The following is a 13335-nucleotide window of genomic DNA, read 5'->3' as shown; positions in this document are numbered from 1 at the left end:
AGATCATTCAAACCATTGTTCTCCATACTCATGTGATAGAATATCATGAATCAGCCAAGCTAAATAGTCCAAATAGCAGGAAATCCAGTGTCCTCTGTTGGGCATAAACAATCTCATTATCTCTTAGATCTTTAAAAGACTGGTAACATACTGAAATGCAGGAGGGATAGTTAGGTACTGAACACAAAATTAGAACAATGGATGTGCATTTCATGTGTACCCATCATGTACGAATGGGAACATTATTATTCTACAATTATTTTTCACATTTGTTTTAAACGATGAAATTAGCTACAGTTATCCAATTCTAAAGAACTAAATAAATGGTTAATGTCTGGTGAGCATGTTTTGTTATATTTTGAAATATCAAATGTAAAATTGTATTTAAAAGTATAAGTATTTTACAGATGCATAGTATAGATCAGCAATTAAGCAATGTATTGCAAAAGATCTGTATAAAAATGTTTTGAAATCAGTTAACACTGTCATTTTGTTGGCACAATTTACAAGTTTTTGCAAAATAAGAACAGTTCAGGGATACACCTCTTTAAAACCTGAAATCCATGTTTCTGATCTTATTTGTTGTGGTCAGCTAGGGAAAGGTGTAAATGAGCTCTGATTTAAGCAATCACTGTGTAGCATGTTGTAGGCAATTGCATTTCACCATACTTGATAGAGGCACTTCACACGCATGAGTTTACAAGAAAAGAAGACAAAATAAATCATGAAAGTATACTGCATCGTTGTCTCATTTTCTTTATTAAAATGTTGACAAGGGATTCAGTTTTAAGTTTAAGATCCATTTAAGAAAAGCAGTTTACAAATAAACACATTAACATTTCATCAATGAAACCTTTCCCTGAAATCTATGATAATGATTATTCAAAATTTAACTATTTTAAATATTTTTTTCCCAAAACCATATAATATTTTAACTATAGAAAGATCTAAGTGATAGAATATAGATATGCATTGGTGGTAAAATATCAATAGAGTATTAGTTACTGACCTAATCAATTTTAAGTATTAGAAAAGGTCTAATTTTTTTACTTTTCTTTCCAATTATATACTAGAGGAATGGTGGAAATAGCTAGCATTCAAATATCTATTTATCTGTCTGTCTGTCTATCTATCTATCTCTGTCTGTTGGTCAGTCTGTCTGTCGGTCAGTCTGTCTGTCTGTGTGTCTGAGAAAATAAACATTCATACCCAGGTTTAAATTTTCACTCAGCAATACAGCAGGAAAATGTCTGGTTTTAGCTGTATTGAAATAGAAATTTGAAATTTAAGCTATGTTCATCTCAAGATAGCACATTCAAGAACACCTTACTATTGGCTATTTCAATTTTTCCAAGAAATCTTTATTTAGTAATAAAGGTTTCAACATTGTATTAAGTGAAGATCAGAGTTTACATAATTTAGATTTCCATTAACAGACAGCTGAAATCAGGAAATTCCATAAATTAAACATTCATTATTTGCAGAAAAGAGTAATAACACTCTTTATAATGCTATAACCATTGACTGTATTGGGCTTATCTGTGAATCACTAACGCGACTTATGGGTGACGGAAATCTGCACCTGCTACTTAGAGTTAATTAAATTGTCATAATTCATATCTTAAAGGACCAGTAAATATAACAGATTCACATAATAAATAAATGGATGATAACAAGACAATGCAAGAGCACTTAGGGGTCGAGTTATCAAAATCTGGCAGACATAATACGCTGCAGTCTATCATGTCCGCCAGACATCGCTGAATGCCGACAGCATACACTGTTGGCATTTAACATTGCACAAGCATTTCTAGTGAACTGCTTGTCCAATGGCGCCCGCTAGCAGAGGGTGTCAATCAACCCGATCGTATAGGATCGGGTGGATTGATCTCCGCAGCCTCAGAGGCAGCGGACCAGTTAAGGAGCAGCGGTCTTAAGAAGGCTCGCGCGGAAACAGGGGCATCAGGGGCCATTCGGCCCTTGATAAATCAGCCCCTTAGTCTGAACTTCAAATGTGTAATAGATTTTGTTCTGACAAATTTCAAAGTTATGTCTGTTTCCTCCACTCCTGTATCATGTGACAGCCATCAGTCGTAGGAGCTGGTAAATCAAAAAGCATAACTATAAAAATACATTTTTTCTTTCATGATTCAGATAGAGCATGCAATTTTAAGCAACTTTCTAATTTACTTCTATTATCAATTTTTATTCGTTTTTTTGCTATTTTTATTTGAAAATGAAGGCATCTAAGCTAAGGAGCCAGCCATTTTTTGGTTCAGCCCATGGACAGCATTTTTTATTGGTGCTGTCAAATCAGCAAGGACAACCCAGGTTGTTCACCAAAAATGGGCTGGCATGTAAACTTACATTCTTGCATTTCAAATAAAGATACCAAGAGAATGAAGAAAATTTGTTAATAGGAGTAAATTAGGAAATTGCATGCTCTATCTGAATCACAAAAGAAAACATTTGGGTTCAGTGTCCCTTTAATGAAAGTAAATTGGAAAGCTGTTTAAAATTGCATGTTCTATCTGAATCATGAAAGTTTTATTTGACTTGAGTGTCCCTTTGACTTCTGAGAAATACTTTTTATGCTTTTGCTTTAATTTCTCTGAAATATGATTCCTCCTTCCATGTTTATGGATATAGGTGTGTTTGTGCCACTTAAATTGATACAGTTAAACAACTGAATTTTTATATGTTTTTAAATGTTATTGACCATAGTAGGCAACTTTCCTTCAGCATCGTAATGCACATACAGCATATGGTGTGAATGTTGTGCATGATGATCCACCATTTATATCCAGACAATTATCTTTGTTTGTGGGACACCAGCCTCATTTTGAAGTGTTTGGGAGCTTGAGTGATTCCAAACACTGGAGTCAAGTCAGGAGATGATGTGGGGTCCGGCCATTGAAATTCAAAGTGTATCAGCATAGTTGTTAAGAACAAAAAAATCTCCATACGGGCAAGATTCTCCCCAAGACAAACTCTCGGTCCTGAGGCAAAAAATAAGACAATCAAAACACGTGTAGGAGCATTTGTAAAGCAATACTAATATATATTATAAAAATAATCTTTCTAAAGGATAATCAGGTCCTGCTACCAAGTTCAATCCAAAGAATGCTGTACAGCAGTGATGGCTAATCTTTGCGCCTCTGATGTTTCAGAAGTACATTTCACATGATGCTCAACTAGAATGCAGAGTTTATAAGCATCACTGACATACAGGGTCAGAGTTATCACTAATACTCCTTGATCCCCAATTAATTCAGTTTAATTTAAGAGACATTTCTTGTGTGGAGGACAGAACTTTAGTATATTAACCATTATTCTCTAGCGAAGCAATGACAGAAAAGGAAACAACTTACAGATGATGGTCATTATTCCAGTACCACAGAATTCCCCTGTGAAATGCTATCTCATATATATATATATATATATATATATATATATATATATATACACACATATATATATATATATACACATATATATATATAAACTTCTTAAGTATAGAAGAGGCACTCACAGGTCTTAGTAGGTATAAAGACTTTTATTAGTTCATAGGTTTAGGTCAGGTCAACTCGCAGGGACCTTTATCAAGACCGTTCTATATACAAAGATGCAAAAGTGAGGGTAAATAGTACATTCATCAAAGGGGAATAAACACATCACAGGGTAGAGGACTAATACTACCCATGGCGGTATTTAACAGAAAAACAGATAAACAGAAAACAGAGAGCAGAGAAGAAAACAAAAGAGGGGGGGGGGGATAAAAGGGCAAACGTTTGTCAGTTTATGTTCATATTAAAGCAATGTTAAATACATAGATACAGGTGTATGGCGAACAGATAGCAAAATCATATAGGTCATGAGGTGAGACCAGTATCTAATATGTCAGGAGCTTATAACAAGGTTCGCAAGAAGACAAACCATGTTAGAGGCATACACAAAATATAAATGCATATATATATGTGGACACATGGCCAGACGGCTCAAATGTAGTAAGCACATTAGGAGGGAGACATCACGGAGATCACATAAGTAATCAAGGAAATGTCTAAGGTCACGTGTGTCATATATATTGGCAAGTCATAAAAGCTGAACAAAACAAGTGCCTAAAACTCAAGAAAAATCAAGTAAAAGATTTAAGAAAAAAATCAAGAATTAAAAAAGCCCTAAGATACATTTAGAATCATATAGTGTCCACGGTTACTTATCATCAGCAAGATAGAATTGTATAGCCATAATATTGATCTAAGGTTGCAAGTCGGCTAGGCATTTAGACTGTATCATATACATAATAGCCGGTGCAAGTATGGTCATTATAGATCATTTTTAAAACAGACTGTATGGGTGAATATATGGAACTATTTTCCCAATATATATGCCTCTGCAAGGAGCCAGTCGATTAGACAAAATAAAATAACATAAAATACCCCACGGTCCGGCTAAGATATGCGCAACATTAAGCAAGCCTAGTATAAATAATTATGTGCAAAGAAACAGCAACAAATACCAGCATGTAGACTCACCTCTGCTAACTTCAAAGATGGGCGTTCAGCGGTGTGCAGATTGTAATCTGCGCCGCCTTTAAGTACCCTGCATATGTCGGCATCAAATGACGTCACACGTAGTGCGAGTGTGGGGTTGTCATAGTTTTAAAAATGATCTATAATGACCATACTTGCACCGGCTATTATGTATATGATACAGTCTAAATGCCAAGCCGACTTGCAACCTTAGATCAATATTATGGCTATACAATTCTATCTTGCTGATGATAAGTAACCATGGACACTATCGCCTAGATTTGGAGTTTTGCGGCCAAGGGGGTGCGTTAGTTACGCGTGCTTTTTTTCCCCCGCACCTTTTAAATACCGCTGGTATTTAGAGTTAACAGAATGGCAGGGTTTTCAGTGCGTTAGGCTCCAAAAAGGGAGTGTAGAGCATAATTTAACGCCACTGCAACTCTAGATACCAGCGGTGCTTACGGACGCGGCCAGCCTCAAAAACGTGCTCATGCACGATTTCCCCATAGGAAACAATAAGGCAGTTTGAGCTGAAAAAAACCCTAACACCTGCAAAAAAGCCGCGTTCAGCTCCTAACGCAGCCCCATTGTTTCCTATGGGGAAACACTTCCTACGTCTGCACCTAACACCCTAACATGAACCCCGAGTCTAAACACCCCTAACCTTACACTTATTAACCCCTATTCTGCCGCCCCTGCTATCGCTGACACCTGCATATTTTTTTTAACCCCTAATCTGCCGCTCCGTAAACCGCCGCTACTTACATTATCCCTATGTACCCCTAATCTGCTGCCCCTAACACCGCCGACCCCTATATTATATTTATTAACCCCTAATCTGCCGCCCCCAACGTCGCCTCCACCTAACTACACTTATTAACCCCTAATCTGCCGACCGGACCTGAGCGCTACTATAATAAATGTATTAACCCCTAATCCGCCTCACTCCCGCCTCAATAACCCTATAAGAAATAGTATTAACCCCTAATCTGCCCTCCCTAACATCGCCGACACCTAACTTCAATTATTAACCCCTAATCTGCCGATCGGAGCTCACCGCTACTCTAATAAATTTTTTAACCCCTAAAGCTAATTCTAACCCTAACCCTAACACCCCCCTAAATTAAATATAATTTTATTCTAACTAAATAAATTAACTCTTATTAAATAACTTATTCCTATTTAAACCTAAATACTTACCTGTAAAATAAACCCTAATATAGCTACAATATAAATTATAACTACATTGTAGCTATTTTAGGATTAATATTTATTTTACAGGCAACTTTGTAATTATTTTAACCAGGTACAATAGCTATTAAATAGTTAAGAACTATTTAATAGTTACCTAGTTAAAATAATTACAAAATTACCTGTAAAATAAATCCTAACCTAAGTTACAATTAAACCTAACACTACACTATCAATAAATTAATTATATACAATACCTACAATTATCTACAATTAAACCTAACACTACACTATCAATAAATTAATTAAATACAATTCCTAAAAATAAATACAATTAAATAAACTAACTAAAGTACAAAAAATAAAAAAGAACTAAGTTACAAAAAATAAAAAAATATTTACAAACATTAGAAAAAAATTACAACAATTTTAAACTAATTACACCTACTCTAAGCCCCCTAATAAAATAACAAAGCCCCCCAAAATAAAAAAATGCCCTAAAGTTCAAAGCTCTTTTACCTTACCAGCCCTGAACAGGGCCCTTTGCGGGGCATGCCCCAAAGAATTCAGCTCTTTTGCCTGTAAAAAAAAACATACAATACCCCCCCCCCAACATTACAACCCACCACCCACATACCCCTAATCTAACCCATTATTGTATGTTTTTTTTTACAGGCAAAAGAGCTGAATTCTTTGGGGCATGCCCCGCAAAGGGCCCTGTTCAGGGCTGGTAAGGTAAAAGAGCTTTGAACTTTTGTAATTTAGAATAGGGTAGGGCATTTTTTTTATTTTGGGGGGCTTTGTTATTTTATTAGGGGGGCTTAGAGTAGGTGTAATTAGTTTAAAATTGTTGTAATTTTTTTCTAATGTTTGTAAATATTTTTTTATTTTTTGTAACTTAGTTCTTTTTTATTTTTTGTACTTTAGTTAGTTTATTTAATTGTATTTATTTGTAGGAATTGTATTTAATTAATTTATTGATAGTGTAGTTTTAGGTTTAATTGTAGATAATTGTAGGTATTGTATTTAATTAATGTATTGATAGTGTAGTGTTAGGTTTAATTGTAACTTAGGTTAGGATTTATTTTACAGGTGATTTTGTAATTATTTTAACTATTTTAGCTATTAAATAGTTCTTAACTATTTAATAGCTATTGTACCTGGTTAAAATAAATACAAAGTTACCTGTAAAATAAATATTAATCCTAAAATAGCTACAATATAATTATTCGTTATATTGTAGCTATATTAGGGTTTATTTTACAGGTAAGTATTTAGCTTTAAATAGGAATAATTTATATAATAAGAGTTAATTTATTTCGTTAGATTTAAATTATATTTAACTTAGGGGGGGTGTTAGTGTTAGGGTTAGACTTAGCTTTAGGGGTTAAAAAATTTATTAGAATAGCGGTGAGCTTCGGTCGGCAGATTAGGGGTTAATGTTTGAAGTTAGGTGTCGGCGATGTTAGGGATGGCAGATTAGGGGTTAATACTATTTATTATACGGTTATTGAGGCGGGAGTGAGGCGGATTTGGGGTTAATAACTTTATTATAGTAGCGGTGCGGTCCGCTCGGCAGATTAGGGGTTAATAAGTGTAGGCAGGTGGAGGCGACGTTGTGGGGGGCAGATTAGGGGTTAATAAATATAATATAGGGGTCGGCGGTGTTAGGGGCAGCAGATTAGGGGTACATAGGGATAATGTAAGTAGCGGCGGTGTACGGAGCGGCAGATTAGGGGTTAATAATAATATGCAGGGGTCAGCGATAGCGGGGCGGCAGATTAGGGGTTAATAAATATAATACAGGGGTCGGCGGTGTTAGGGGCAGCAGATTAGGGGTACATAAGGATAACGTAGGTGGCGGTTGGCAGATTAGGGGTTAAAAAAATTTAATAGAGTGGCGGCGATGTTGGGGGACCTCGGTTTAGGGGTACATAGGTAGTTTATGGGTGTTAGTGTACTTTAGAGCACAGTAGTTAAGAGCTTTATAAACCGGCGTTAGCCCAGAAAGCTCTTAACTACTGACTTTTTTCTGCGGCTGGAGTTTTGTCGTTAGATTTCTAACGCTCACTCCAGACACGACTCTAAATACCGGCGTTAGAAAGATCCCATTGAAAAGATAGGATACGCAATTGACGTAAGGGGATCTGCGGTATGGAAAAGTCGCGGCTAGAAAGTGAGCGTTAGACCCTTTAATGACTGACTCCAAATACCAGAGGGCGGTAAAAACCAGCGTTAGGAGCCTCTAACGCTGGTTTTGACGGCTACCGCCCAACTCTAAATCTAGGCCTAAGTGATTCTAAATGTATCTTAGGGCTTTTTTAATTCTTGATTTTTATCTTAAATCTTTTACTTGATTTTTCTTGAGTTTTAGGCACTTGTTTTGTTCAGCTTTTATGACTTGCCAATATATATGACACACGTGACCTTAGACATTTCCTTGATTACTTATGTGATCCCCCTGATGTCTCCCTCCTAATGTGCTTACTACATTTGAGCAGTCTGGCCATGTGTCCACATATATATATATGACCTAAACCTATGAACTAATAAAAGTCTTTATACCTACTAAGACCTGTGAGTGCCTCTTCTATACTTAAGAAGTTTCTACCTATCTACCATAGAGTGCACCCAGGCATTACTATCAACAGTGAGTGCTTGGATCCCTCAACTTGCAAATACACACACACATATATATATATATATATATATATACACATATATATATATATATATACATACATACACATATACACACACATACATACACTAGTCCTAAAGCCCGTGTACACGGGCCATTTTTTGCAGTACAGTAGTTCCACCCCTTGTGCTCTGTCTCTATCTTCCCTCTCTTTTGCTCTCTCTGCCCCCTCTCTATTGCTTTCTCTTTTTCCCCTCTCTTCTGCTCTTTCTCCTCCCTCTCTCTATTTTACTCTTGCTCTCCCCCCTCTCTTTTGCTCTCTCTCCCCTCTCTTTTGCTCTCTCTCTCCCCCCTCTCTCTATTTTGTTCTCTCTCTCCCCTCTCTTTTCCTCCCTCTCTTTTGCGATCCCCCCTCTCTTTTGTGCTCTCCTCCCTCACTTTTGCTCTCTCTCTCCCCCTCTCTTTTTCTTTCTCTCTCCCTCCCCCTCTCTTTTGCTCTCTCTCTCCTTTTCTCTTTTGCTGTCTCTCACCCTCTCGTTTGCTGTCTTTATCCCCCTCTTTTGCTCTCTTTCTCCCCCTTTTCTTTTGCTCTCTCCTCCCCCTTTCTTTTGCTCTCTCCCCCTCTCTTTTTCTGTCTCTCTCCTCCTCTCTTTTGCTCTCTTCCTCCTCTCTTTTGTTCTCTCTATCCCCCTTTTGCTTTCTCTTTCCCCCTTTCTTTTGCTCTCCCCCCATCTTTTGCTGTCTCTCTATCCCCCTCTTTTGCTCTCTCTATCCCCCCTCTTTTACTCTTTCTATCCCCCCTCTCTCTCCTCTTTCTTTTGCTCTCTCCCCCTCTCCTTTGCTCTCTCTCCCCTTTCTCCCCCCTCTCTTTTGCTCTCTCTATCTCCCCTATTTTGCTCTCCCCCCTCTTTTACTTGCGCTCTCCCCCTCTCTTTTACTCACTCTCTCCCCTTTCTCCACCATCTCTTTTGTTGTCTCTCTCCCTCTCTTTTGCTCTCTCTATCTCCCCTCTTTTGCTCTTTCTCTCCCCCCCATTTATTTTGCTCTACCTACCCCGCTTTCTTTTGCTGTCTCTCTCCCTCTCTTTTGCTCTCTCTATCCCCCTCTTTTGCTCTCTCTCTATTCCCCCTCTCTCCCCTCTTTTGCGCTCTCCCCCCTCTCTTTTGCTCTCTCTCCCCTCTCTTTTGCTCTCTCTCTCCCCTTTATCCCCCGTCAGTTTTGATGTCTCTATCTCCCCTATTTTGCTCTCTCTCTCCCCTTTCTTTTGCTTTCCCTCCCCCCTCTCTTTTGCTGTCTCTCTCCCTCTCTTTTGTTCTCTATATCCCCCCTCTTTTGCTCTCTCTATCCCCCCCTCTTTTGAGCTCTCTCTCTCCCTTCCTCATGGCCCCGTCTGGCCTTGCCCGCTTCACACCCGGCCCCGTCCGCGTCACGCCCGACCCCGCCCAGTCGGCCCCAGATGCCAGATTAGTGTGTTGATGGCCTTTTATATTATAGGATATGTGTGTGTGTGTGTTTATATATATATATATATATGTGTGTGTGTGTGTGTGTATATACATATACATATATATATATATATATATATATATACACACACATATACACACATATACATATATATATATATATATATATATATATATATATATATATTTGACAATTATTAGTTAACATCTTGATGTTTGTGTTTACGTTTTATACAAGTTTCAGCATTTAAAAAATGTGCTACATATTTGATAAGTGGCATTTGTGTAGCCACTAATCACCAGTAGTGGACTGATACTCCTGAGCCATTGTAGATACCAAGAGAACAATGTAAATTTGATAATAGTAGAAAATTGAAAACTGTCTTGAATGTTTAATTTTAACTTCTAAGTCCCTTTAAACTGAAAATGAAATGTCACTTAAAATATTTAATTTAACATAGTTAAAACATGGAATATATGAACACTTGGTATTTATTTTGCTTGGTTTTCCTGTGATTTTCCTCTGTAAATTGTGCTTTTTTTCAACACCCTAAGACTCAGAAGTGTGTCCTGCTTACTTAAATATGCTGCAATTAACTGAACCAGCTACATTCTACTTTGTTATTGCTTAAAGGGCCATTATAGTGAAAAAAAATGACAATCCTTCAAAGCTATGTGTTTAACTCCGCAAATTAGTTAAACATATAGCTAAAGTACTGTTCTGGAGTCGCAGAGAAATGCTGGTCCCAAGCTGAAACTGGCGTTGAGCCAATCAGCAGTGCTAGCTGCACAGCTAGGTCCTGTGACTAACACCGCTGATAAGGTCAGCAGCCATTTCTGCTCGGGACCAGAAGTTGTATGCGGCTCCCAAGATGACTTTACCTATGTGTTTAACACAGTTGCAAGAGTTAAACACTTAGATTTGCAGGGTTGAAAGTGATAATATGATATGTTCTAACTAATGAGAGCATGCCATTGTTTCACTATAATGTCCCCTTAAAGGGACATTATACACTCATTTTTTCTTTGCATAAATGTTTTGTAGATAATCTATTTATATAGCCCATAAAGTTTTTTTTTTAAATTAATGTATAGTTTTGCTTATTTTTAAATAACATTGCTCTGATTTTCAGACTCCTAACCAAGCTCCAAAGTTTTATGTGAATACGCTCGACTACCTACTCCAGCTTGCTCCTGTTTGTGTAAAGGGTCTTTTCATATGCAAAAGAAGGGGGAGGGGGGAGTGTCTTATTTGTCACTTGCAGTGGGCTTTCCGTCTACCTTTTCAACAGAGCCAAACTGACAGCTTCTAAGTAAGTTTTTAAACAGTTTTATACTGGATTTTTATATCAGTATCTGTGCATATTATTCTTTATAGTAGTGTCTATTACATGCAGTTATATGAAAATGAGTGTATACTGTCCCTTTAACTCAGGACAGGAGCTCCTTTACATCTGGCCTGTGACTAGCCTCAGCAAAATAAAGGGATTATTTCTGGGCAGCTCTGACTTTACAGAACTGCATTTTTTACTAGCAACATTTCTGTTTTAAGTGTTTTGAATACATTTCTTTTTTATGCAATTGTTTTGCATTGCACTAGTGCTTAAAGGGACATTCCAGTCAAAATTTTAATGCACATAGATTAATAACATCTTTGAATAGAAACATATTTGCAATATACATGTATTGGCAAAAATGCTTTCTGTAAAAGTTATCACTGTTTTAGTGTTGACATTTTTCTCTGCGCGTGCATGTGAAGCATAGCTAGATATTCTCAGTGCGCCAGCATTTTAAATACTGCAGCTGATCATAGCACCAGAAGGGCTTCTATCCTGTTAACAATTAACAAATTGAGTCATTACCAAGTGGTACAAGCCCCTTAGGCTCTCTAACGGCTAGATTTGGAGTTTGGCGGTAAAAGGGCTGTTAACGCTCCGCGGGTTTTTTTCTGGCCGCACCATAAATTTAACTCTGGTATCGAGAGTTCAAACAAATGCTGCGTTAGGCTCCAAAAAAGGAGCGTAGAGCATTTTTACCGCAAATACAACTCTCGATACCAGAGTTGCTTACGGACGCGGCCGGCCTCAAAAACGTGCTCGTGCACGATTCTCCCATAGGAAACAATGGGGCTGTTTGAGCTGAAAAAAAACCTAACACCTGCAAAAAAGCAGCGTTCAGCTCCTAACGCAGCCCCATTGTTTCCTATGGGGAAACACTTCCTACGTCTGCACCTAACACTCTAACATGTACCCCGAGTCTAAACACCCCTAACCTTACACTTATTAACCCCTAATCTGCCGCCCCCGCTATCGCTGACCCCTGCATTACACTTTTAACCCCTAATCTGCCGCTCCGTAAACCGCCGCCACCTACGTTATCCCTATGTACCCCTAATCTGCTGCCCTAACATCGCCGACCCCTATGTTATATTTATTAACCCCTAATCTGCCCCTCACAACGTCGCCGACACCTGCCTACACTTATTAACCCCTAATCTGCCGAGCGGACCTGAGCGCTACTATAATAAAGTTATTAACCCCTAATCCGCCTCACTAACCCTATCATAAATAGTATTAACCCCTAATCTGCCCTCCCTAACATCGCCGACACCTACCTTCAATTATTAACCCCTAATCTGCCGACCGGAGCTCACCGCTATTCTAATAAATGTATTAACCCCTAAAGCTAAGTCTAACCCTAACACTAACACCCCCCTAACTTAAATATAATTTTTATCTAACGAAATAAATTAACTCTTATTAAATAAATGATTCCTATTTAAAGCTAAATACTTACCTGTAAAATAAATCCTAATATAGCTACAATATAAATTACATTTATATTATAGCTATTTTAGGATTAATATTTATTTTACAGGTAACTTTGTATTTATTTTAACCAGGTACAATAGCTATTAAATAGTTAAGAACTATTTAATAGTTACCTAGTTAAAATAATTACAAATTTACCTGTAAAATAAATCCTAACCTAAGTTATAATTAAACCTAACACTACCCTATCAATAAAATAATTAAATAAACTACCTACAATTACCTACAATTAACCTAACACTACACTATCAATAAATTAATTAAACACAATTGCTACAAATAAATACAATTAAATAAACTATCTAAAGTACAAAAAATAAAAAAGAACTAAGTTACAGAAAATAAAAAAATATTTACAAACATAAGAAAAATATTACAACAATTTTAAACTAATTACACCTACTCTAAGCCCCCTAATAAAATAACAAAGACCCCCAAAATAAAAAATTCCCTACCCTATTCTAAAATACAAAAATTACAAGCTCTTTTACCTTACCAGCCCTGAACAGGGCCCTTTGCGGGGCATGCCCCAAGAATTTCAGCTCTTTTGCCTGTAAAAAAAAACATACAATACCCCCCCCCCAACATTACAACCCACCACCCACATACCCCTAATCTAACCCAAACCCCCCTTAAATAAAACTAACACTAAGCCCCTGATGATCTTCCTA

At 37.3% G+C, this 13335-nt stretch overlaps 1 protein-coding gene across 1 annotated transcript in view; it reads right to left on the bottom strand.

Annotated features, from left to right (window-relative positions):
* Positions 1–731: 731 nt before the first annotated feature.
* LOC128647725 (cytochrome P450 2J6-like) overlaps positions 732–13335 on the bottom strand; it is a 77135-nt gene continuing 64531 nt past the window's right edge. Inside the window, exon 9 of the mRNA XM_053700466.1 lies at positions 732–2999. Within this exon, the coding sequence (XP_053556441.1) occupies positions 2812–2999 (188 nt within the window). The 3' untranslated portion in view covers positions 732–2811. The remainder of the gene's footprint in view (positions 3000–13335) is intronic.

Source organism: Bombina bombina, chromosome 1, assembly GCF_027579735.1.
Source record: "Bombina bombina isolate aBomBom1 chromosome 1, aBomBom1.pri, whole genome shotgun sequence".
NCBI classification, from domain to species: Eukaryota; Metazoa; Chordata; class Amphibia; order Anura; family Bombinatoridae; genus Bombina; species Bombina bombina.
This window is presented reverse-complemented; position numbering and strand designations above follow the sequence as displayed.